Source organism: Salvia hispanica, chromosome 6, assembly GCF_029641045.1.
Source record: "Salvia hispanica isolate PSC_SH4W2 chromosome 6, Shi_PSC_v1, whole genome shotgun sequence".
In the NCBI taxonomy this organism is placed as follows: Eukaryota; Viridiplantae; Streptophyta; class Magnoliopsida; order Lamiales; family Lamiaceae; genus Salvia; species Salvia hispanica.
The window spans coordinates 17715732-17740009 of record NC_142697.1 but is presented as its reverse complement, the minus strand read 5'-3'; the positions used below and the strand labels follow the sequence as shown (position 1 = coordinate 17740009).

The 24278-nt window shown below is 32.7% G+C and overlaps 3 protein-coding genes across 4 annotated transcripts; 2 read left to right on the top strand and 1 right to left on the bottom strand.

Annotated features, from left to right (window-relative positions):
• Nucleotides 1–1093: 1093 nt before the first annotated feature.
• LOC125208317 (auxin-responsive protein IAA1-like) lies at nt 1094–2155 on the bottom strand. The gene is made up of 3 exons (XM_048107899.2): nt 1901–2155; nt 1629–1813; nt 1094–1542 (listed from the first exon to the last, which is right to left on the bottom strand). The coding sequence occupies exons 1-3, from the start codon at nt 2071–2073 to the stop codon at nt 1268–1270; spliced, it is 633 nt and encodes a 210-aa protein (XP_047963856.1). The 5' UTR covers nt 2074–2155; the 3' UTR covers nt 1094–1267.
• A 10723-nt stretch (nt 2156–12878) lies between these two features.
• LOC125208265 (magnesium transporter MRS2-I-like) lies at nt 12879–15518 on the top strand. The gene is made up of 11 exons (XM_048107848.2): nt 12879–13354; nt 13427–13456; nt 13710–13866; nt 13968–14089; nt 14262–14336; nt 14419–14622; nt 14734–14778; nt 14874–14918; nt 15066–15095; nt 15187–15306; nt 15378–15518. The coding sequence occupies exons 1-11, from the start codon at nt 13109–13111 to the stop codon at nt 15462–15464; spliced, it is 1161 nt and encodes a 386-aa protein (XP_047963805.1). The 5' UTR covers nt 12879–13108; the 3' UTR covers nt 15465–15518.
• A 2980-nt stretch (nt 15519–18498) lies between these two features.
• Nucleotides 18499–23622, top strand: LOC125207612 (E3 ubiquitin protein ligase DRIP2-like). Of its 2 annotated transcripts, XR_007173995.2 has the most exons (9): nt 18499–18689; nt 18805–19070; nt 19902–20001; nt 20393–20711; nt 20803–21248; nt 21340–21393; nt 22817–22889; nt 23068–23309; nt 23526–23622. XR_007173995.2 is itself a non-coding variant. In XM_048107020.2 (8 exons), the coding sequence occupies exons 2-8, from the start codon at nt 18956–18958 to the stop codon at nt 23236–23238; spliced, it is 1278 nt and encodes a 425-aa protein (XP_047962977.1). In that variant the 5' UTR covers nt 18499–18689; nt 18805–18955; the 3' UTR covers nt 23239–23622. The 2 variants fall into 2 exon arrangements, 1 of the variants encoding a protein (XP_047962977.1); XM_048107020.2 differs by having other exon boundaries at nt 23068–23622.
• The last annotated feature ends 656 nt before the right edge of the window (nt 23623–24278 follow it).

Genomic DNA, 24278 nt, shown 5'->3' with positions numbered 1-24278 from the left:
ATTTTCGGATGAATTTCTTACACAGCAACTTCGTTGGAAATAAAAAATTTCAACCCCAGCCAGGGGCTCTGCCCCTTGGACCCTGCTACCCGGGGGCGCTGCCTCCGGACCCCCGTCCATCTGTTAGAGGCTTCGTCCCTAACATCATAATGAATTCAAATAAGCGTGCACTCCGCACCTCCAAACTTATATGATTTCTCATTATGATAATACTGATCAATTAAGTTAATCCAATTACACTAAAATATCCAACAATTTCCAAAGTAATCAAAAGAGATTCGTGGAAAATTGTCGCCACAACAAGTATAAGCGCCTCTAGAATTTTCTCAAAAGATGGAGTACTAAGCATCTCCAATGGGACGGATGTCCTATTGGACTTTCCGACGTACTTCCTAAAAACACCTCCTGCCACGTCATAAGGATCTCTCACTGCACAATTGCAGACATCCCCAAGGACTTCCACAATAAAAAATCATAAATTCACAAATATGCAATATAGGAATTAAAATTTCGACATGGATACGAAAGGAGAAAGTGAAATAAAAATAAATAAATAAAAAATCGGAACGTCCGCACCGGATGTCCGCGTCGGCGACGCAATGGCGGACGTCGGCAGAAAGCCGCGGATGAGAGGTGTCCGCAGCGGACGTCCGTGCCCGCCGCCCCTGTGCCTAATGGCAAATGTCCAGTGTGGACTTCCCGCACGGCGGTCCGACGTCCGCCGGGACATCCTCCATTGGAAATGCTCTGGTATATGACTCTCCTTCTTCTGTTGCACTAGATGATAATGCGGACCAAGCTGCATTCTCCTAGTTTTGGATGAACTTCATGAATTGATAAGACACCTTAGTAATGGAAAATAAATAGTAGTAGTATGAAATTCTCAACTAAAGAATGGTGAAATGGTGATTTATGAACCTATAAAAAGTCATGAGCACAAGTTGCAAGGATCATAGCATAGAAGGAAGAATACTTTTAAGAGAATCGATAAGCAAACAAAATGAGATGAGCAGATGAAGGTTCAGGCCGTTGGAAATGAGATATACATAGACCAACTTTGATAATATTCATTTCATATGCTGGCAAAGAAGAATAAGAAGATTGAACTGTATTCTATATTTTGTTTAGTAGTATCATTATTTCACATTACATACTATTCTTTCCTCCTAAACACAAACAATTTGCAAAGCAAACAGATACATAAACAAACAACTACTACTTCTCTATCATTTGTACAAGCCGTTCCCTAATTTGATTAATCCAGATCTCAAATCCGGACTAGGGATGTCAATCGAGTCAAACCGACGCTAAGATTCGTTGGACTCAATTGAATATTTTTGGTGAGTAAAAATTGTGGAAGGGAAGGGCTACAAGATCCAGCCAATCCTTTAGCTTCAGAGGCCTTCATGATCCTAAACCTCTTGCAAGAAGTGATGAACATCTCCCATGGAACATCCCCAACAAGCATCCAGTCCCCATCTTTGTCTTCATATGTTGGTGCATATTCAGACCCATTGTAACCTTCCCTCTCTGAGTAAACACCTGATCACATCAAACAAACTACACATCAACACCTTCAAAATAGTACTAGTATAAAAAAAGGAGTGGAAAATGTACAAGATTCATACCTATGGTACACTTGAACATAGCCTCCAAGGCCTTGAGAAGATCCAAGTAGTTGTTGTAGAATTTGAGGTCAATCTTCCTCAAATATGGAGCTCCATCCATGCTCACCTTCACCAACATCCCTGACTCCGCGTGAAGGGCGTTTTTCCGGTAAGATCTCACCGGCGGCCACCCAACTACTTGTGCCCTAAAAAAACAAACATTTCTTCATTAGCCAAAGAATTTTTAATTGATTTTTTGGATTTATAATATATCTCTCTCTCTAAAGACTTACTTAGGAGGGGTAGGGGCGGATTGTTGGACTTGATTTTCCATCTCCGATGAGGATCTCTTGTTGGTCTTCACGCAAGATGAAGATGGCTGCTCCGATTCGTCTCTTCCGGGAAGGCCTAATCGCAGATTCAGGTCGTCCTTCTCAAACACAGCTGCTGATGAACACTTTTCCATTTTCGAAATTGTTTGGATTTTGGAATGTGAATGGGAGTTGTGTGAAATTGGGGACAAGTTTTATAGGAAGAAGAAGTGAGACAGCATCTGTGGGCCTTATTCTGCCTGTACATGAATTTCATGACACCTAAATCATGCCCTTCTTCTTCTTTTTTATTTTTTTATTTATTATTCATAATTGTCTACTAGTTTAACTAGAAATCATAAATGCAATTTAGGTATTACTAACTAAGATGTTTTTCTTTTGTTATTAAATTGATAATAATTACATGTCCAACATATAAAAAATATTATCAATCTTTTCAAAAAGTTATAAAAGAAAAAGGGGAAATGAAAGTAGAATAAAATGCCTCTCATAATTGACTTTGCGTTTATCTAAATTTCCACTATCATACCTTTACGAATAAAAGATTGATGGTTCATAATGATGTGCGGATAATTACGGACAAAACAACACAAAAAGTGTAGGGGTATTTTTTTTAACTTCAAATAAATTTCAGATGTAATCACTTGTTCAAAATGAAATACCAGATTTGAAAATCAACTTCCTCTTCAACTAATTAGAGCATGTCGTTCGAATTTAAAGTTGACAATTAAAGGATAAGGACGCAATGCAACTTATGTAAAAACGAACACGATAAGAATTCGATCGTAATTCAATGTTACACGACAAAATCCTATTTAGGAAATATTATAAAATTAAAATTTTAAAATGGAGGACTATCGTGTTATAAATTCCAACACGAATTTATCATTTTTTTTATTAACAGACTAGAAAAAGTTTGAATTGTGTAGTAGTAGTAGCAAAAGAGTTTGAGTTGTGTTGTAAAGTTGATGTAGATTATGTATAGCAACAACGGCTACAAGACAAGTGTGCGTGTGAGTGTGTGGGGACAATGGTGGCCCACGCCAAATTCCTTTATCTGTAAACTTTTGTAACACAATCCTACGGTTCAGATATCTTGTCTAGTAGCGCGATGGTTTTGGCCGTTGGATTAGGTTTCGATATGTAAAGGGTGCTCCCATTCGCACCGCACCACTCGAACCGTCTCGGCGTACGACGCGCTCTATTGCAGTGGAAATAGGACGAATTAAAGTAATGTAGTGCTCATGTTAATTAATACTCCATTCGTCCCACTTTAGCAGTACTAATTTAACATTTTTAGTGTCTACTTTAATAGTTTCGATTAAAATATTACATGTAGTATATGAATAATAAGCCTCACATTCTACTAACATTTTTTCACTCTCATTTTATAGTATAAAACAAATATTGATTCACGTTCCAATATCTTTTTTTACCAATTTTTCTTTACATTTCTTAAAATGTGTGTCGAACTTAAATGAGACTCTTAAAGTGGGATGGACAAAGTAATATATTGATACTCTATCCTCCCCTCAAAGAAGAACTTTTAGATGAAAAAAGAAAAAAGAAACTGAAAAAATACAGTAGTACTAATATTTGTGGATAGTGCGCCTCAACTTAATAATAGTGTAATGCGTGACTAAAATGTACAAAAATCGACATCAGAATAATTATGAACAAAAGCTTACTACTCAATTTAATTACCAGTACTATACTTTAAACGAAAGATTCTAGATAGTAGGAAATTTATATTCTCTTAATCATGTTATTAATTATAGTATTATATTAAAAAAGAATCTTACTAATTTATTTGTGGTAGAATAGTCTTATAAAATATTTCCTTTGTCCATAAAACTAGATTAAATTTTCTTTTCTATCCTATGGAATATTAGGACTATTTTATTTCAACAACTTTTTCTCATTCTTTCTTCCTTTTTTATCAATTACACTCATATTAAAATTTGTACTCTTTTGTAAAAATAAGAACTTCTGGATCGATGCGAGGTTTAATAAAAATTAGTATAATAAGAGAGAAAATGTTAGTGGAAAATTGATCACACGTTATAGAAAAAAAATAAACTTTCCCAAAATTGAGTGTTTCTATTTTTTAGGAAACAACTTTGAAAAAAGTAAGAACTTCTATTTTAGAAAACGGAGAGAGTAATATATTCTTTTTATGAGTAAATGAATTTAAATTTAAATGACGCACCTAGAGGATTTGAGACCTTTAACCTTAAACATTAATCTATCTATCATTTGGCCAAACTCATATACACTAGAGTAGTATATTCTTCTTTTTTAATGATTAAATAATTTAAATTTAACGGTTGCGCTATAAAAGACTTGAACCGGAGATCTTTGACCATAGGACATTAATCACTTGGTTAACTGGCATTTATTAAAATAGTAGTACAAGTACTACTAGTACAGTAAATGGTACATGATCTTTCACTTTCGCACGCAAATGAGTACCTGGTCTTTATTTTATATCGTTCTTGGTATCTATAAATCACATTTTGGTACTTGATGCAATTTTCACCCAAAATGCCCTCTAAACAACCATTTGTGTCATTAAGGTTATTTTGGACACATACAAAACTAAGTACCAAAAGTGATATTATAATATCTTCTCTCATTCTTTTCACTCTTTATACTGTTATTATGAATCAATGTTAATATTATCATTTTGATGATATAAATTAATAATTAATTTATTTTTTAATATCATTCAGATATACTCAATTATAATTATAGTTAAAATTATATTTAATTATTGTAATAATATTATTGTTATAATACTAAAATCTAGTTGTAATTAATAAATAATTATAGTATAATTATTTAAATTATGAATCACACAATAATAATAATAATAATAATAATATTATTATTTTATATTAAATTAATAACTAATTAATATAGTCTTAATAAAAATTTAAAATCGTGAATTGTATTAATAATGATATTAAAAGTTGAATATTTTTAGTTAAGTTTTCAACCCTAAAATGAGTATAAAATAATTCAATAAAAAATATTTAATTGATTTAATTATTTTAAATAATTAATTTAATTAGGTTTTTTTTCTTGATTTATATTATGAATGTAATTAGATGTATGTATAAAACACTAAAAAGAAAGAAGAAAAGAAAAAGAGAAAAGAAAAAGGATGAAACATAAACTAAGTAGAAAAAGAAAGAAGAAAGGAAGATAAAATACTAAAAAAAAAGAAGAAAATGTAAAAAAAAAAGAAAGAAGAAGAAACTAAAGAAGAAAAAATTAATCAGGTAATGCTATTTAACTGAAATTTTCAAAAATATCCTCCATAACAAAAAAATCACATGTCTAATATTTAGGGTTATTTTTGTCACTGGATACCAAAAATGATATAAAATAAAAATCAAGTACCATTTGCGTGCGAAAGTGAAAGATGAGTGGAATAGAGGATGGAAAAGTGGAAATGAACGACGAAAAGTGGAATGAACAAGGGCACGTGAGGCGGGTCCGGGTGTTGTCGGTAGACAGACCCATGTGGGCTATTCATTAGTGGGTCCCACTTCAAACTGGGCATGTGTGAACTTGGCCATCCCCCAACTCATCTTGCCCTAACTTTTTGCAAAATATTTGAATCGATACATGTGGTTTTGCTACATATATCAATGTTATAAATTACATACCTTTGTGTTATTCATGAAATAGTTACTCTACAATTTATTCTTTGATGGAGTAAAATATTACTCTACATATATTTCATTTAATGCTATCTTTTTAGGATGATGTTCAACACATGTATCGGTATAGTATGATGTTTTGTGTATTTGGTATTTCTAGATATTCTACTTACTGTGATATACTAGTATTAATACATGAAATAAACTGGAACTATATATATGCTTAAAATTTCGAGAATTAACTCTATTTTCGCATTGGTACTATTCAATTCAGGAGCCTTTTATTTAACACTGCCATTCATGATTCATTCACTCGTAGTATTCTTTAATCTTTTACTCAGATTCTATAAATATTGTTCACGAAATCAGGAAATAATTAATGTTGATAAGAGTCAAAGCTTTTAATTGATTAACTTGAGTCAAAGCTTTTAATTGTTGAACTCCAATCCACGTTCAATGTTTTATCTGCACTAGAAAAGTGATTATAAATCTCTCATGTCAATATTGAATCTGGATATATTGTCAGTATTCAGTTTTAATTATTAAATGTTGACTCATTTGAAAATTGGCGATTAATAGGCATGTGATCAGAGCACTAAACTTAAATTGTTAGAAACAATTTAGCTGACAAAGCAGAGAATTCAGTAATTATTGAAGATTATATAAGTGTCTTCTAATTAGGAAGTTGGAGTGAGAAACGAGTTTGGGGCTTAACAAACTAACTAACTGACTATTTATTATAATTAAATAAAATTGAAAGACAAAAAGTGCGAATTCCGATTGCCAAGTTGTCAAGAGTTGTTACTACTAGTTAAATGTGTTGAGTGTTCGCTCCAAATTCATCGAGCTAAAGAATTAATTCGATATGATTAATAAACAATCGGAACTATACATAATTTCCGTGTTAGATTTTAAAACCCCAAAAATTTACTCTCTTAGTCTAATGCTCTCAATATACATAATTCAAAAATATGAGAATATACTCACAAAAAGTTAGACGTATATTTTCGTTGATGGTGTAGTACAATTTAATTGGTAAAATATTTAATTCTCATGCTGTAATTATTTGTAAAGTGGACTTCCATTTCAAAAGTACTCCAATAAAAGAGTATAGCAACATGTCTTAGTTATTCGAAATAGTATTGTATGTTATAAACTTGTAACTGTACAGAAATTAGATTTAAATGCAATAAGGAATATTCAAACTCATGATATAACAAATCAAAAACTACTCCCTCCATTTGTGAAAAAAAAAGTCTCACTTATCCATTTTGTGATATCTGTGATTTAAAGACTCATCTATTTTTTTACATTTTAAGTAAATGAATCATATCATTTTGCTAAATCATTACACTAATATTTTATTATAAAATCAATATATAAAAATGAAGTCTATATTTTATTAATGCGTTTCTTTTTTTTTTTTTCATAGAGTTGAATAATTTGTTAAAAACAATATTAAATTACAATATGTTTATAAAGGATGGACGTAGGGAGTATGAGTATATTAATTCTTTGAAAAGCACCCCATGAATTATAAAACATCAAAAGCTTGAATTTACCAGCTAAATCCTCCGAGAAAGGACGAAAGCCAACTCATTTTGTAGTAATTGCTTTTTGATTAATACAGACAGAAGATGGTCCACTTTGATCAAACTTTTTTTGCTGTCCACGAATAAACGACATACTAGTATTTTGCGAATTTTTGGGACATTAATTTTGACTAACCTAATCGATATTATAATGTGTTGGAAAAAATGAATTGAAAATACTTTCTTAAACTACCATAACAATATTAAAATTTAGGGAACACTTCCATAGTTCCAATGGAAGACGTTTAAAAAGACCCACTTGGCCACTTTCGAATTCATCATTGGAGTACTATATATATATATATATATATATATATATAATATAATGTCACAAATATATTAGCATATTACTACTAGTATTTATTATTTTTGGTTCATTGCTACGATAGATCTAGATTAAATTCTAAAAGTAAACTGCATAGATAAAAAACATTATATTAGTATACTCCATGTTTTATGTATGTTGTTCATTAGGTAAAATTAAGTACTAATAGAGATAAAAATGAGGTGGTGATGGTTGGACATGCTAAACTGTATACATAAAAGTATGATTAAGCAGCTTGTATTGTCAAATCCTTATTTCATAATTTATGAAGATAAATTATTCATATCAAATGGTTTATCTTAATTTTATTATAATTATCCTTGATTATATTCATAAAAAATAATAAGTAAATTGAACAAATAAATTCTTTTATAGTATATATGTAGACTGATCGGTATATTCCTGATTATAGAAAATTGTATAGTCGTTATCTTATAGAACTAAAATTATAGTAGTAATATTCTCAATCTAGATGTACATAGTCTACGTCGTGAACATTTGTTAATGTCAATACAATGTTATTCATATCTTGTAGAGTTGATAACATTGAAATGTGGTATAACATTGAATATCATCACGAAGAGATAATGTTTGCCAATTAAACCACTAGATTTAAGTGATTATTTATTTCTAAATTTATTGAAATAATATTAACCTTACTTTGACTTGTCAATATATGCAGGTTTTTTTGTAACTCAATAATCATGATATCTTTGGTGTTTATAACTAGTATACGAGAAAGACTAGTATTGTTATTCGATAGAATCGAGACTTAGTACGTACGACGGGAATGATATTGTTACTAACAGATATTTTTAATTATGTTTCCAGTATAATAAATAAAATTTTCAGAACTCTTAACACTCTTTTGGATGGAAAAGATAATTAAGTCGTTTTATGAAGTCCTCGAAAATATGGGATTTTTTATTTAAACAAAAATAAATACTTGTAGACTTGTAGTAGTTCAAGATATTGGAGTGGGCTCAATGAACGACAGCAGTGGGTGCTTGCTTGCTAGCCTCCTCTATTGACTTTGAATTATTATGAAAATCGTTTTTAATTTGACTTAAGTTTTTTATCAAAGAATTCTAAGTTGGATGACTTGAATTTTTCTATAATGAATCCATAAAAAAGCTTAAAGTGAAAATTGCAAATTTTGATTTTTGTTTTCTGGACAAGATAAAGAAAGTATAATTTTTTTATACATCTGAAGTTATTTTGAACAATTCTTAGAATCTAAATTATGTTCTAAAAGAAAAAATAAATTTATGTTTACAAGAACAAAAATTATGTTAATATTACCACATTTTTTTGCATTGATTTATTTCAGTTTCAAGATTCATTCATAAATTAATATGTTTGAAAGTATACTCAAATACTATCTCGTCCCAATATAATATTCAATTTTGTTATTTCGATACTTCTATTAAGAGTTTTTATTTACTTTTTGTCAATAAGTAATCAAATTGACTCCACTAAATAATTATAATCGCGTTTGTTTCTCAAAATTATACCAAGTCAAAATGAGACATTACAGAAGATTAGACGAAGGGAGTATATTTTACCATATTCTCGTAGTAAAATATACTAAGATACATTTGTTATTTGATATGCATGGAATATGCCTTTTCATTTTTCTTAAAATACTCCCTCCGTTCTGCGGTAGTGGAGACGTTTCTTTTCGCAAGGGATTTAAGAAAAATTGTGTTAGGTGACTTAAGTAAGAAAAAATAAAGTAAGAAGTGACAAAGATAGAGACATAGAGTAATGAAGAGTTAATAAAGTAAGTGAGAGTAAAACAAGTGAAGAAAAATGTGTTGACTTTTTATAAAAAGAAAAATGGCTCCATCAATATGGAACGTCGTAAAATGACTTTTTATAACAAACTCGGGTAAAAGTTCATGATATTATTTGCCAAATTTAAAGTTCATGAAAAAAATCCAACTTTTTAAAAGTTTCGTGATATTAGAGGGAATATCCCTTATTTTTATGAAAAATGATTATATTGTAAAGAAACCTTAGTTTGAAGTATTAATGCAAGTTATGCAGTTGTTAGGGTGAATGGTTTCATGTTCGAATTGATTTTTTAGACTGAGTAGAGATATTCATCAATAATAGTAATAGTTAAGTGGCTGAAAAATGTGAAATAGGGAATAGTATAGTTTTAGACATCATCTTTCATAATAAATCTATAAATCTTTATGATTGAAGGGCTCAATATTAGCGTGAGTATAAATACAAATTACGCATGTATAAACTCGCTATGTATTAGAAATTCACAAATAAAATTTTAGGAGCGAATATCAGGAATTTTTTTATGTATGTGATTTTATTCTTTAATTTTGCATGTACGAGTAGTTTGTAATGATGAGTCATTTTGAATTGGATGTTAAACCAATTCTCACTTAATAGGAGAAAGTGGGCCTCACACACGTGTTATGCTTTTGGAGTTGGACTTTTCGGCTCAAACGGGGCCCATTAAGCAAGCCCGGCTTACTTAAATTTCTTGCTGGTTTAGAGTCGGTTTGGCCTACTACTGCGCGCACACCACACACGTGTGCGTGCATGCGTACGTGCGTTGCAGATATGTATGATTGGATTCTGACGTTAAATATCTAATTGATTCATTTGTTGGTATATAATGAAACTAAATGTTCTTTCTCACACCTACACAAACATTTTTACTTGGATGTGATGAACTCGTAAGTCCCTATCAAAGCCGTGGTTTGGATATGTACTGGAAATTTTTGAAATGATCAAAAATGGGACATGAATATGGAAAATATTAATGAATTTGGATCAAGTCTGTAGACGAATTAAAAACTCTATAATTTTAGGTTGGATTTGGGTGATCTACTAAAAATTATTATTATTTCTTTTTAAAAATATAGTAGTACTACTGTATATTTTTAATTAGGTCTAATGGTGTAATTTTATGTTTTTATTGTGAAGTAGTATTATGTTTTAATCATGTAAACATATCGTATCAATCCATATTAAATTATATATTGTGTCGAGTTCGAATTTCCTTTAATATGTTGGTTTGAGTTAGGTCTTATAAGGTAGAGTCGTTATTAGGTTAATTCAATCCACGTGATCCCTCACCCCTATGCATAATATATAGTACTTGTCCCGAATAAAAGAACAAAGGAGCCACAGTTAATAAATTATGACTTGAGCAACACCAAAAAAAGATTTTCATTTAACAATAAAATCGATTCCGAGCCAAATCAAAATTGAGTTTCGTAAAGGAGTGTTATGTACTCGTTGCACACGAGAAGACATCACCAATTCACTATGGCTACAAAATATCTTGACATTTTTATTTCGGCCAATAGTGATTTATTTCTTAATTTTTGAAAGCTGTTAATCGGTTTCCATGCTCAAATTCAAACTGCAGTCATTTCATATCCTTTAACGGGATAAAAGAATTTTTTTTAAATATGTACATATTTGTAAAAATTACTCATAATATATGATAAGATCAATTTAAACATATTTCTTTGATCACACGTAGCTTTTAATAAAAAAAAGTTAAGTCCACAAAAATATTTATATAATTCTAATGAATCAAAAGCCCATACTTTGGAATCTCATTTTAGCCCAAAATTTGGAAGCCCTTTTTTTAATAAGAAATTCAAGTACCGCCACAGCCCACAATCAATTCAAATCTGGACTGCATTGTATTGTTCTTCACTCATAGATCATCTGGTTCATGTTCCGTCTTTAACTGTTTTGTTTCTCAAACTGGCCTCCTCCTAAGTCCTAAATATTATCCATTTTTTAGAGGTTTCATTGGCTATGGGAAAACTCTGTTATACTACAAAATAGTAAGTTTCTTAGCCAAATTAATCTGATGCCATTTATTGACATGATCACTTATGTTTGTTATACAACGTTTGTATTTCTTCTCACAAAGATGACCGTTTATTTTTCATAACCCCTAATTATATTGGCATTGAAAGTTGATTATGTTATGTGTGCCATTGATAGTAATCTCATATTGTTGACTCTTTTAGTTTTCTTCAATCATATATTGTGAGATTAAATTGGGTGTTGCTACGTGACTATATTGGATGCTCTAAACAAAACTTATCTTTTAAGGATATAAAAATTGAGATGCTATAGTGTGTGAATTTTTTTTTAAATAACATAATTTAGGATGCAAAAGAAAGTATCCCTAAGTTGAAGATAAATTATTTTAATCTTTTGCTTTTTTAGGACGCTTCTATTCGTATTTCATAATTTTAGTTGGGACATCAACAATAAAAATACTTTATGAAATGTTGTTAGTATAATTAAACACATAAATTAACGTTATTAATAGTATTAAAAAACGTCCTTAACCTTTTCTTTTTTATTTTTCCTGTTGTTGTGATGATTCAGTAAAATTGATGAGGGATAGTTGCATGTACTCCTAATATTTATAGGGTTAATTGGTTTAAGTCTGTACTTTAAACATTATTATGCCAACAAACAAGGGTTGGGTTGTATTGGCTCACCTGCCACAGTATCTAATTCTAGTCTCACACGCACATCATTTTGATGCATGTACTCGTTTGCCTAATACCATAAGTATTTTTTATATTAAATTTAGATATTAATTGAAAGTATTTCTTGATCCCATCAAATTAATATATACTTAATAAATTAAAATTAGATTATTATTTATATTATGCTTACCTAGTTACCTTCATTGTTCAATGCCAATAGAAATGTTATTACTCGATACAATCAAGACTCTCTATGAATCCCACTAACTATTTGGCTTGCATAGTAGTAGTAGGACTGTAGGAGTATAATTAAAAATATGTTACCTGCAATAAAACTAATTTGGGGGCAATTATAGGTATGAGAAATGTGATTCACAATAATTGCACGACATTGAGAAAGAGACACGACACCGAATGGACAATTGCACCGCCTGCTTTCTAGTATAATCGTGGCCTACCTCATCGCCTACAATTGCTATATTTTTGTTTTCAATATAAAGTTACTACTTTTATTATTTATCTTTCAAAATTAATTCCATACATATATATGTCAATAGCTTCGCATTGGACCGAAATAGTATATCAATAGATTTGCACGTGAGTGGTGGTCCAAGTATTCTCTTTTTTTTTTTTGTTATATTTTCGGATTTTAGAAAATTTAACATTTTATTACAAGTAGAAATAAGATTATGAATGTGTATCAATGTAAGCAACACTAATTATATGTTGTTTAGTTTCTCTTATGAATTAGTTTTGTGTAAAAAATTAGATGAAGAAGATAATAGGAGTAGTATGTTGGATAAAGAAAGTGGAGCATGAAGTGTAGAAAGCAATTAGTACTATAATAACACAAATCCAAAGCAAGAAACAATTGGCATGGTGAGTAGACAACCATGCAATTGCAAACCGCAGCAAGCAAACGTGCACAGTAGATAGATCAAGATGGCCCCTCCACTTTCACAATCAATTCATCAAACCCCACACACAATAATACTACTACTATCAAGATTTGATTGAGCTTTTCCACCGCTCATGTCGTGAGTTTGTTTTTGGCTCAAATGAAACAAAAAAAAGATAATTGTTGATTGTTGATGATGGAGCAGAGTAGTGATGAATTGGGTGCGGCAATTGAGATGTCGTTCAAGAAGAAAGCTGCGGTTCCGAGGAATTGGATGGTGGTGGACAGCTGTGGGGAAGGGATGATTGTCGATTGGGATAAGTTTGATATCATGAGACGCCTCTCCATTAATGGCAGAGACCTTAGGATTCTTGATCCTCTCCTCTCTTACCCTTCTGCTATTCTTGTCAGAGATACCGCCATTGTCCTCAATTTGGAGGTAATTCCTTTTTCTTTTTTTTAATTCTCTCCCTATATACTCTTTTAATTTGATTCATTTATTGTTTTGCAGCATATCAAGGCGATTATAACCACAGATGAGGTCAGTTATATACTCCCTCTCTATGTTTTACTGGTTTTTATGCAAATCTTGATATCACTATCTATATGAATCTCCCAGCTAGAATGTGAATGTTGTTTGTGTTTGTGTAGGTGTTGTTGGATTTGTGTTCATATCTCAATTAATATGAATATGAATCTTCCAAGTTGAATGCAAAATGTGTGTGTAATCTTGGTATGAATATGAGTGAATCTTCCAAATAGAAGGTGAATGTGTTTGCTCTATCTCTCTGTAGGTGTTGTTGAGGGATCCTCTTGATGAGAATGTGGCCCCAATTGTTGAGGAGCTGCAGAGGCGACTGCCTCTTGGCATTGGTCGCGGTGAAGGAGAAGAAGAGGAGCTGCTAGAAGCGCGCAGTGCTGGTGAACTAGACTCTAATGAACTAGTAACAGGTTTCATCTCAAAATAGTTTTGACAATTCCGACATTTCTTTTCTATCTTTATGATTGTTGGTGCTCTGCTTTTACTTGCTTTGTTGCTGAAACTGTGCTAGATTTCCCATTTGAATTTCGAGCGCTAGAAGTAGCATTGGAAGCCGTGTGCAGCTCCCTCGATGCACAAACTAGAGAACTCGAGATTTCTGCTTATCCTGCATTGGATGAGCTCACGGCTAAGGCAAGATACATTGAGTCGATTTTGTGTTCCTTTTTATACTCTTGGTCAGTATAATTACAATTCCTATATGAACATTCATAACAACTGATTCTTCAACATGTAGTCCAAGAAATCCATATGCACACTATAGTTGCGTTATTGATTTTGTGATTGGAAAAATCTGCATATGCAGACAAACAGCACAAACTTGGACCGTGTGCGCAAGATGAAGAGTTCTATGACAAGATTGACAAGTCGGGTTCAAAAAGTAAGCCCACTTTTAGGCTCTTGAGATGGGAAATCCTCGTAGCTCTTTTGCGTTGTTCTCCATTTAGGTGTTTGTTTTGTAGGTGAGGGATGAACTAGAGCAACTACTGGATGACGACGATGACATGGCTGATCTGTATCTCTCAAGGAAGATGGCTATGTCAGCTTCCGTCTCCACTGAATCTCTAAAAACAGAATCAAGATTTTATAGCAGCAGTAGCAAGGGAAGTGCAGTAACCACTACTCAAGAAGAGAATAATGTTGATGAACTTGAGATGCTACTTGAGGTTTTCTATGGAATCCTTTGCTGCAAACCTCCGAGCTTTCTTCCTTAATCTTAACGTTCGGAACACTATTTAATCATATCGTTCTGAACACTATCGATACTGTTTTTACAGGCTTATTTTATGCAAATTGAGAGCACTATGAACAAGCTGACTACGGTTTGTCAATTCTTGTAGTAGCATTTTCAAGATTTACACATATTGTTACTCTGATTTTTGTGTTTTTATTTTTGGAATTTTTGTTTCTTATGTAGTTGAGGGAGTATATTGATGATACAGAAGATTACATTAATATTCAGGTAATAATATGATTGTTTCAAAACTACTGCTGTGACATTTTGCACTATTTGATCCATAGGTTGGGAAATATATGCTACTATGATTTATGCGAATATATCAAAGCCATTCATATTATGCTCTTGACAATCTTATTGTGTTTGATGCAGTTGGATAATCATCGGAATCAGCTAATTCAGGTTTACTAGTAACTTTTTATCTCGTAAAATTTCATTTTACCAATACACGTGCAACATATGATTGAAATCATAAACTTGTATTCTTGTGCAGCTGGAGCTGTTTCTGAGTTCAGGCACAGTGTGTTTGGCTGTGTATTCTTTAGCAGCAGCTATTTTTGGAATGAATATTCGATATCCATGGAGGGAAAACCATGGCTTCCTATTCAAATGGGTAAATCATAAAAATTTAAATATTTTTCTTAGTAATTAAAGAAAATTAACTTGTAAATGTGTGTGATGCAGGTTGTGATGGTTACTCTAGTTGTTTGTGGATTCCTTTTTCTGTGGATGATCTCTTATGCTCGACATAAGGGTCTTGTTGGTTCTTGATAGTACAACATTTTGTTACATTAACCTTGATAAAGAAAGAGTATTTTTTTAGTACATGCTAATAGTAGTTTATTAATTAAGGTATGAAATGCACCACCAAAAATTTAGATCCTTTAATTTGGTCAATCGCTGTTAATGGCGATGGAATGAGTTAGCCCTTCAGTTTTGTGGTTTGGATCTTTCACCTCATTTATAAAGCAGAGTTGGTGCAACTGCACACCAACCTTAAATGCCATTGTTTTGAGATATACTCACTTCACCATCACTTAATTAATCGAATGGAGTAGTACTTTTTTAAAGTTGTTTATTTCATTCAAATTTCAAAGGATGCGTTTGTAATTATGTCTTGCAACCACTTTCTATATAAACAATCCGCCTATAATCATTTGCGGCGTAAAATTTTCGAAGACAAGTATTGACTTTTCATATATTTTGTTAGTGTTGTACTAATAGTTTCGAGTTTCCACCATTTGGAGATATTTTCGTTTAAAATCAATACTTTAGAAGTTAAATTGTAATTTAACAACTAATTTCATTACACAGACCAAGATAAATTATCCACTTCTATATCCAACCTATGTGCTCATCATTACGTTATGGTTCCAGCCACGTTTATTAATTGTTTCAACTATCAAGAACGAATTTATTGTCTTATCTCTATTAAAAATAGAAATTTTAGTTAAGTTCCCATATGATAGAGATGTCATAAATACCAAGCTCCATTCAATTTATTGTGAAGTGATCTGTTTTTGTCCTAAATACAAAGAAGATGCAGGAAACAATGGTTCATGCATAATAGTCAATTAACGGATTTAACTAAGGATATTACCAACATTCCCCTCCTCTGTAAGGAATTAAAGTGTTCAAGATATGAATTCCAATCTCTCTATCTTAAAATTGAAAAGAGGAAATTAATCAAGAAATAGTCGAAATATCTTCACAAGACATCACCCCAAAAAACTGCTATTTTATGAGTCTTCAAAAGGTATAAGTTAATTTGTTACTAATTTTTAATTAATTTGTTACTATATCAATAACTTAATTTACGAGTCACGAATTAATACATGTGCGAATTCGAGCACCAATTGGGAAACATGATCTGATGAGTCTGATCTCTACATCATTCACTGATTAAAGATGATTATTTGCACATAAAATATTGTAATATCCGATTTCAAGTAGATCATTGAAATAAAAAAGAGTTTCGTGTAATATCATTAGAATATAGGTGTGATTTTAAGCGCACACGATATCATACAAAGTTCTTTAATTAAAGTAATATGTATTCACACCATGTGCGTACATAATATTGAAAAGACTTTGTATAATTTCATATGCAGTCAAGCCTGAAAACATGAAAAAGTTGTTACTTTAATATCTTAAATTCTTTTTGACCGTCACATATGAACTCCATTTTAGAAACATACATACAAATATTATTTCCGACAATCTTCAAACATAAATGGATGTGAGCCAATGAACAATGAAACCATTTTTACATCACATATTCATGTGTTGTCGGTGCATATGTTAATTTTTTCTTGCAACAAATATATGAAAGTAGTGAAATTTGAACAAAGCTTAATTGGTTCACTCGACTATTCTAAAGGAGTATTTGCACCGTTCACCACCTTACAAACCAAGTTTAAGAATTAAGACTTAAAAAATATTTACATCTTTATAAATGGTATAGATAAAATGATATTACAATATTCTCGCTCCCACATATCCAATATTCCATGAATCAATTTTCTTAACCATGACACTACGATAAATATTTTTCTAAAGATGCAAAATTAGGGACGCAATCACTTGCGTTGGAAATTTTTCATGAATTTCAACATTTACCACCACCATTATACTGTATACACTCACGGAAAGTATATATTCAGAATTCAGAAATGGAGTGGAATACAATGAATGCATGGTAATGTTTCTACAAGGCATGCAAATTAATGCTCTGAATATAATTTACGACAATTAATTTTTTAGGAAAATCAATTATTTCCCTATTTACAAATACAATAGGCAAATTGTCAAACAAATTAATCACGGAGTTTAGTATAATTCGGGTCGGTCCTATACTTTTTAAAAATGAAATCATTTGAAAAAGTCGCATCAATCTCATTCAAAAGTTTCCCGTTGGCCTATGTGTACAAATTTTAATGACATGACATAAATGTGTATCGATTAAATGATATGGCGTATATAACTAACTAATGACCATTTTTAAATCACGGAGTATTGACAAATTCAAGTATGTCCCACAAGATTTTTGAAATAGAATATGAAATTAAGAAAGTTTCAATTTTTCTCAATTGTCGCCTCCATACATAAAACAACGTCGTCTAGGGATACTCAAAACGATGTCGTTTCACTAAAGTAAGTACAGAGTAATTTTTAACTTTTCTTTCTATTATCCAAGATAAAATTACAATCTTTTTCATCTCTATCTTCTCTATGTAACCTCAAACACTTTGTTCATAGTCAATCAATATTATTGACATGGAAGAAAGGAAGGTGAGACAAAAAGAGGCATAGAAGATGAAGCAAAAAACAGAAAAGAAAGACAAATAAAATAAAATAAAACAATTAAAAAAACTTATTTTAGTACTACTAACATAGTACATTGTGTTATAGCAAAAGTATTGTACCGAAAAACATCGTTTGCATAGATATTTTTTTGTTGATGCACTAGCCTCAATTTTGTCTAAATTAAAAAAGATGAGATGATTATAAAAGTTTCAAACTTACTGGAGTAATGTATAATTTTAATTTTGAAAAAGTGTGAAATCAACAAAAATATAATCATACTCCATTTAGTAATTTATTTGGCAAAGCCTCATCTGACACAGGAACGTTGTTTCGCCCAAATTAATAAAAATACAGTATTGAGATGATTTGTGAATAATTCAAATTGGGTGAATTTTTTCAAGTCTGAGCAGCGTTTATTACAAAAAGAAAAGGCTGCATTTCTTAGAATAGTAAATACACAACATTTAAAAAGGGCTTTATATTTCGGCTCATGCTGATTGTAACAACAAACCCTTTCTCTCTTTCTCTCTCTATCCTTTCTCTCTCTCGATTTCGACTTCTCTCCCGCACACACTCGCATACACCCAGAGATCATCCACGACGCCGGCGGCACACCTCTTCAGCCTTGACCCCACGTTCCCGTTTCCCCCAAATCACCCCTACCCCAATAAATTAATCCTCGATTTGCAGGTTTCTATTACTGTTAGCCAACAATTCACATCAAATCTCACTCTCACACTCCACGTCTCTTGTTTTCCGAACCTCATGTGATAGTTTTGTGGTTTTGGTGATGGGTTTAATGCAGGCGCAGTAGAGAGAGAAAGAAAACGGACGTAAATTTAATCCGGCGGTTGGGGGCATAGCATGCACCAGCACCAGCACCAGCACCGCATTAGATAACGTGGGTTCGAGCGCGGTGGTGTTGTTCCGTCGAATTGGGTGAATTGGATAAGACGATGTCGCACCAGGTGGTTCAGGTCAGGAGGGAGGCGCTGGCGCCATGCATGACATGCCCTCTCTGCCATAAGCTCTTCCGCGACGCCACCACGATTATCGAATGCCTCCACACCTGTGAGCTTCTCATCTCTTTTTTATTTCTGATTTACTCGTAGATCGTGGATGGTTGTTGGGATTTCGATTTCGATTTCGATTTCGATTTCGAGTTCCAAGCCTGCCCTTTTTGACCTGGGTTTTTCGGTTGGAATCTGGCGTGGATTGCGTTTTATTGATCTGGGTTTTTAGATGCGTTTGTGGTTTGCTTGTGATTTTTCGTTTTACGACCTTCTCTATCTGGGAATTTGTCTTTTGTTTACTGAATTTGTTAATCCGCGCGTAACAAATTGTTGTGTGTTTAGTTGTGATATGTGCAATGTGAATGCTGGTGAATTGAATGGAATGATATTGGATTAATGTCCTTTGCTCTCATGTTTTGTTCACGAAAGTGAGTGTGATTTAAGAATCTTGGATGTAAATGGGAGATATGCTCAACCACACGCTAATTAAGATTCAAAACCTAATGACAAGTGTAAAAAAATTCTCACCAAATGCCCTAAACATGGATGTGCCAATTAGCCATGTGTGCCTGTGCGGTTTATTGTTGATTATGACTATACAGCTAATCAATAACCTTTGAACGACTTATTTGAATTTGACAGTAACCATTTAAGTTTGTTACTTGTCTCACAACGTGTGGTCAATCATATGATTAGTCAGGAAATGTAAATTTGCTACGTTTTATGCAAAGAGTACTCATTGTTCTGATGCCATGTATGCATAATTGGTGAAATTGATGATGCATTGCTTTTCTTGCACTAAAATTTCCAGTAATTTGCTTTGCGTGTTTATACATCTTTGAATATTTGTTGCATTACCTGATATTCTCCTTTCTATGATGCTATATAGTTTGCAGGAAATGCATATACAAGAAGCTTTCGGACGAGGAAATGGAATGTTGTCCAATATGTAATATTGACTTGGGATGTGTACCATTGGAGAAGTTGAGGTCAGTTCAACTGTATTGGTTTGATTTACTTGATATTGTCACATATGTATTCCAACTTAACTACAAACAAGGATACAACCTTTGCAAAAGCACACAACCTTTCAAACAAGCTTTTATGCAGTCTTTATTCCCCTTTGTTGCACATAGAAAAGCTTGTATGCTAGTGAAGTTAAGTGGATTTTATGGTTAAGTTTCCAATTAGATAGTCAGGGTGGCAATTTATACTTGGCTATACTCTGAAAGTTCTGTCAAAGTTAACTCTTATGTTTTACTCTCTTCTATTGTTGTTATGTGTTCCTAGCTAATAATTCATGGACATTTCTGGATTTGGATGCAAATTAGAAGGGTCTTGTCATTGTTTTACTAATAACTCGGTAGCATTCCTGATCAGGCCGGATCATAATTTGCAAGACGTGCGGGCAAAAATTTTTCCACATAAGAGGATTAAAGTTAAGGCCCCTGAGGTAGTGACACCTGTTGCATTGCCTGCTAAGCGGAAGGAAAGATCTCTTTCATCCTTGGTCGTCAGTACACCACGAGTATCAGCACAGGTCGGCATGACTGGGAGAAGATCAAGATCTATTGCTAGAAAAGCATCAAGAGGATCCAGTTTTACCATAGAAAAGCCTGTTGGGAATTCTGTTGAGGACCAAGCTGAAAGCTCTAGCTCACAAGAGATGCTGAACAAATCTACTCCCAATAATAGACAGGTATGTGTAGTTTAGAAGATTTTGAACATCAGACATCAGCTCTTTTGTACATTCCATGTACCAATCTGAATGCTTACTGGTATTGCTGCAGAACTCCTCTGCTGGTGAGCCATCAAATCATAGTCCTGATAAAGAAAGAGAGAATTGCTCTGAGCAATGGGAAGGAAAATTTGATCTGTGGAAGCCTTTGACTTGCTTGGTCGAAGCAGCAAATCGAAGTAAATCCTCTAAGTCCAACACACAATATTCGCATGTCAAATCTGAAGAGCAGAATCCTTATGAGAAGGAGGAGGGTCTTCTCAGAAAAACCAAAAATAAGGAACAGAGGAAGAAACCCAAATTGAAAGAAGAGAAGAATTCTAGCGACCATAACCTTCTGGAAATTGAGAGGCCCAGGAAGCTACGCAGAGTCCGGCAGAAAGCGCAAAATTTTGGGAACTTCAGGGTTCCCCCTCAGGCTGTGCTTGATGCTGCAGGTGCTAAATTCGACAGAAGAAACTGTCCCATTTGGTTTTCTTTAGTTGCCTCCAATGAACTGTAAGTAGCTCATCTCCAGCTTTATGAGGACTGGAAATTCTAAATGATAGACTTATTTACTGATGCATCTGGTTTATAAAATAATTTGCAGGGATGGAGATGCATTGCCCTTGCCTCAGATTTCTGCAAGTTACTTAAGAATAAAGTAAGTTCTTACAATGGTTTAATTTGCTGTTGTGGCTGTTGAATGTACTGTTTCTGCTTTGGCATCACAAATAAGAGGTCCATTTTTTGTCTTATGACATCATATATAGAGGAAGGAGAAAATCAAGACATATCATTTGTGGAAAATAAGAAATCAGTGCTTGAATATTAAACTTATTTTTCTCTTTGACATTCTACGTTATTGTGATTTGCACTATCATGTTACTGTGTCAGTTTGATAATAAAGTGCTTATTAGTTAGCTTTGCTTTAACTGTTCTGATCAATTAATTATGATATTTCTTTCTTTTACAAAGTTGAAGCCATTGTAAATGTACATCCATATGGTTGGTGTTAAGTGTCTGCCAACCTTGTTTTAGTTATCTTGGTGGACAAATTTGGAAACTAGTGAAATCATGCATGTATATTACTTGTGTTACTGCATAATTTGACCCTTTATCTCATGAATCTGTTATGACACATTATGTAGTCTATCTGAAACAATCTTAGCAAATATCAGCAGCTTTTAACCGTTTTAATCTGCTTTTGAAAGCCTACATGTGAAAGAATTTGCTTAACAGAAGTATAGGTTTTCATTGATGATTTCTTATGGAGCTGCATCAAGTATCTTAAGATTTTGCCCATATTTATTTTGCTTGGATCCTCATAGTTAGTTTCTTTGTCCGGCAACTTTTCTCTAATTAAGTTGATTTCTACAATTAACTCTCTCTAAATGTGTGAAAAACCCTATCTAACTGGGCATGGTAATAGGCTACCTCGTTACTATGAGTGAGTGATATTTCTGTGAATGTGTAAATGCACACAATACGTGTGTTGATGTTCGTTTTAATTAAAACTGTTGGGTTATTAGCTTATATACAACTTTGCTAAATTAACATACCATACATATTTTTTAGTCACATCAATACCATTGTCTTTTTTATTGCTAGAGGGCACTGAAGTTTTTTAATGTAAACAATAACATCATAGTACAAAATAAATACTTCAACTTATGATGAATTAGCTATTTGCAAAGAGTGAAGGTTGAACTTTGAGCTGAGATAAGTTCATTATTCACTTTCCTGTGGTATATAAATCTTAAATATTTGCTGATTGCATTATTTTATCAATATCCATGTTGAAACCAAATCATCTAATTTCCTCAAGCGTTTTTGTGCACCCTTTATGCTTGGCCTTTTATCCTAATGCTTTTCTGGGCATCCTCTTTCCCCATTCATCCTCTATGTCAGTGGTCATTTTATGCATTTTTATTTTATTGCTGTTTCTTCTGAGTAATTACTCTCTGTCAGAAGATTTTATAATTTATAATGGATCACTGGTGTTATACTTTCATAATAGTACATAGTTCACCATATTGTTTCTATTCTGTGTAGTGTCTCAAATAACTGAAGCTTACTTTTTATAGGGATGGAAGCATAACAGTTTCATTCATTCAAAAGTACCTCAAGAGGAAGTTAGATCTTACAAATGATGTTGAGGTAACCTCATTTCTGTAGTCATTTCACATTCACTTCTGCTGGAGGCTAGGTTCCCATTATTGTTTAACGACATGCATGGAACTTTGTACCTTTGACTTAGCATTCGAGTTTGAGAAGCTTCAGTAAAAAAAAAGAGTTTACAGCTGTGATGAGTTTGTGTGATATTATCGAACTCCAGGTTGACATCAAGTGCATGGGGCAGACCATCATCCCCACGCTAACGCTGAACAATCTGGTTGATCTGTGGCTTCAAACAGCTAGTATAGACAGAGTGAAAGCCACAATCGGCTCATCAGCTAAGGATTTTGTGATGGTGTTGGGCTATGCTCGCAGGGCTCCTGATTCTTAGACCACAAGAGATGCCTTTCAGGAGCACGGTACTTTGGAATTAGGAGCAAGGTCACAATGACAATGCCATTGGTAAGATGAGGAGCGAGGAGAAAATTTGGCATGTTATAGTGATTTGAATTACCTGTGTTTTATCTTATTATTACATGATTGCACTCATGTAGGTTGCGAAACTTGCATTTTTTGTTCCTCTGTGTGTTATTTTACAGTACATTACACTGGACTTTGACATAATTATGGTCATTTCATATTTGCGACTGCTGAAAAAGCATTTTTTTTTCCTTTCAGTTGAGATGGTGTCTTTTTGTGTGTTGACATTGAAGACTTGTATTCTTTCAGATCTGTTTGGTTAGGCTGAAATCAATGGAAACATCATTTTTTATTATGTTTTTTACTGTTTGGTTGCACTCATTTTTCCTTCGGCGTGGAATTGATCAGAGTATTATTTAAAGTAATACTCCACTAAACTTAGTACTACTAGCATATAAATTCTGTTGTGATAGTTGTTTTGCAATTGGCATTATGACGAGCTTTATATCAAAACAAATTTTATTATGAAAATAATGCTGGAATTAGTAATGTATGATGTCATATGATTCATTCATAAGGGAATTATGATCATATACTGAAGTATGATCAGAGAAGTTAGTCATTGCCCCTCTTTTTTCAAGTTGCATATTGATACACATTCTGTTACCGTTTCTCCAGTAGAATCTGAATATAAATTGATCGTCACTCTCTAAGATACCGGTAACTATCATCAACCTCGAAGACTTCACACGTCTTATCAGTGTTTCAAATTTGAGATTTATAAAGCACAAGATGCCAAAAAGATAGAGAAGCTCAGTAGACACCATGACATGGTTGTACAATTTACGTCTTCACACATCTCACTCATTTATTTGGTTGTAAGTTGTAACTCAATACTAACAACGAAACTGACCAGGGATCGATGTCAATGTTAAAACCTTCTCTCAATATTTAGTTGAAATTCTTCAATTTTCAGAAACTACGTCACCATGATTCATAAATTTACCATAC

Excerpts from the sequence above, each read along its gene's own strand:
- LOC125208317 (XM_048107899.2), bottom strand. The coding sequence starts at position 2,073 with ATGGAAAAGTGTTCATCAGCAGCTGTGTTTGAGAAGGACGACCTGAAT. Across the intron at positions 1,814-1,900 it reads TCCGCCCCTACCCCTCCTAA|GGCACAAGTAGTTGGGTGGC; the intron begins GTAAGTCTTTAG and ends TTGTTTTTTTAG. Across the intron at positions 1,543-1,628 it reads TATGTTCAAGTGTACCATAG|GTGTTTACTCAGAGAGGGAA; the intron begins GTATGAATCTTG and ends TGATGTGATCAG.
- LOC125208265 (XM_048107848.2), top strand. The coding sequence starts at position 13,109 with ATGATGGAGCAGAGTAGTGATGAATTGGGTGCGGCAATTGAGATGTCG. Across the intron at positions 14,090-14,261 it reads TGGATGAGCTCACGGCTAAG|ACAAACAGCACAAACTTGGA; the intron begins GCAAGATACATT and ends CTGCATATGCAG. Across the intron at positions 15,096-15,186 it reads ATCGGAATCAGCTAATTCAG|CTGGAGCTGTTTCTGAGTTC; the intron begins GTTTACTAGTAA and ends ATTCTTGTGCAG.
- LOC125207612 (XM_048107020.2), top strand. The coding sequence starts at position 18,956 with ATGTCGCACCAGGTGGTTCAGGTCAGGAGGGAGGCGCTGGCGCCATGC. Across the intron at positions 21,249-21,339 it reads TTAGTTGCCTCCAATGAACT|GGATGGAGATGCATTGCCCT; the intron begins GTAAGTAGCTCA and ends AATAATTTGCAG. Across the intron at positions 21,394-22,816 it reads GCAAGTTACTTAAGAATAAA|GGATGGAAGCATAACAGTTT; the intron begins GTAAGTTCTTAC and ends TACTTTTTATAG.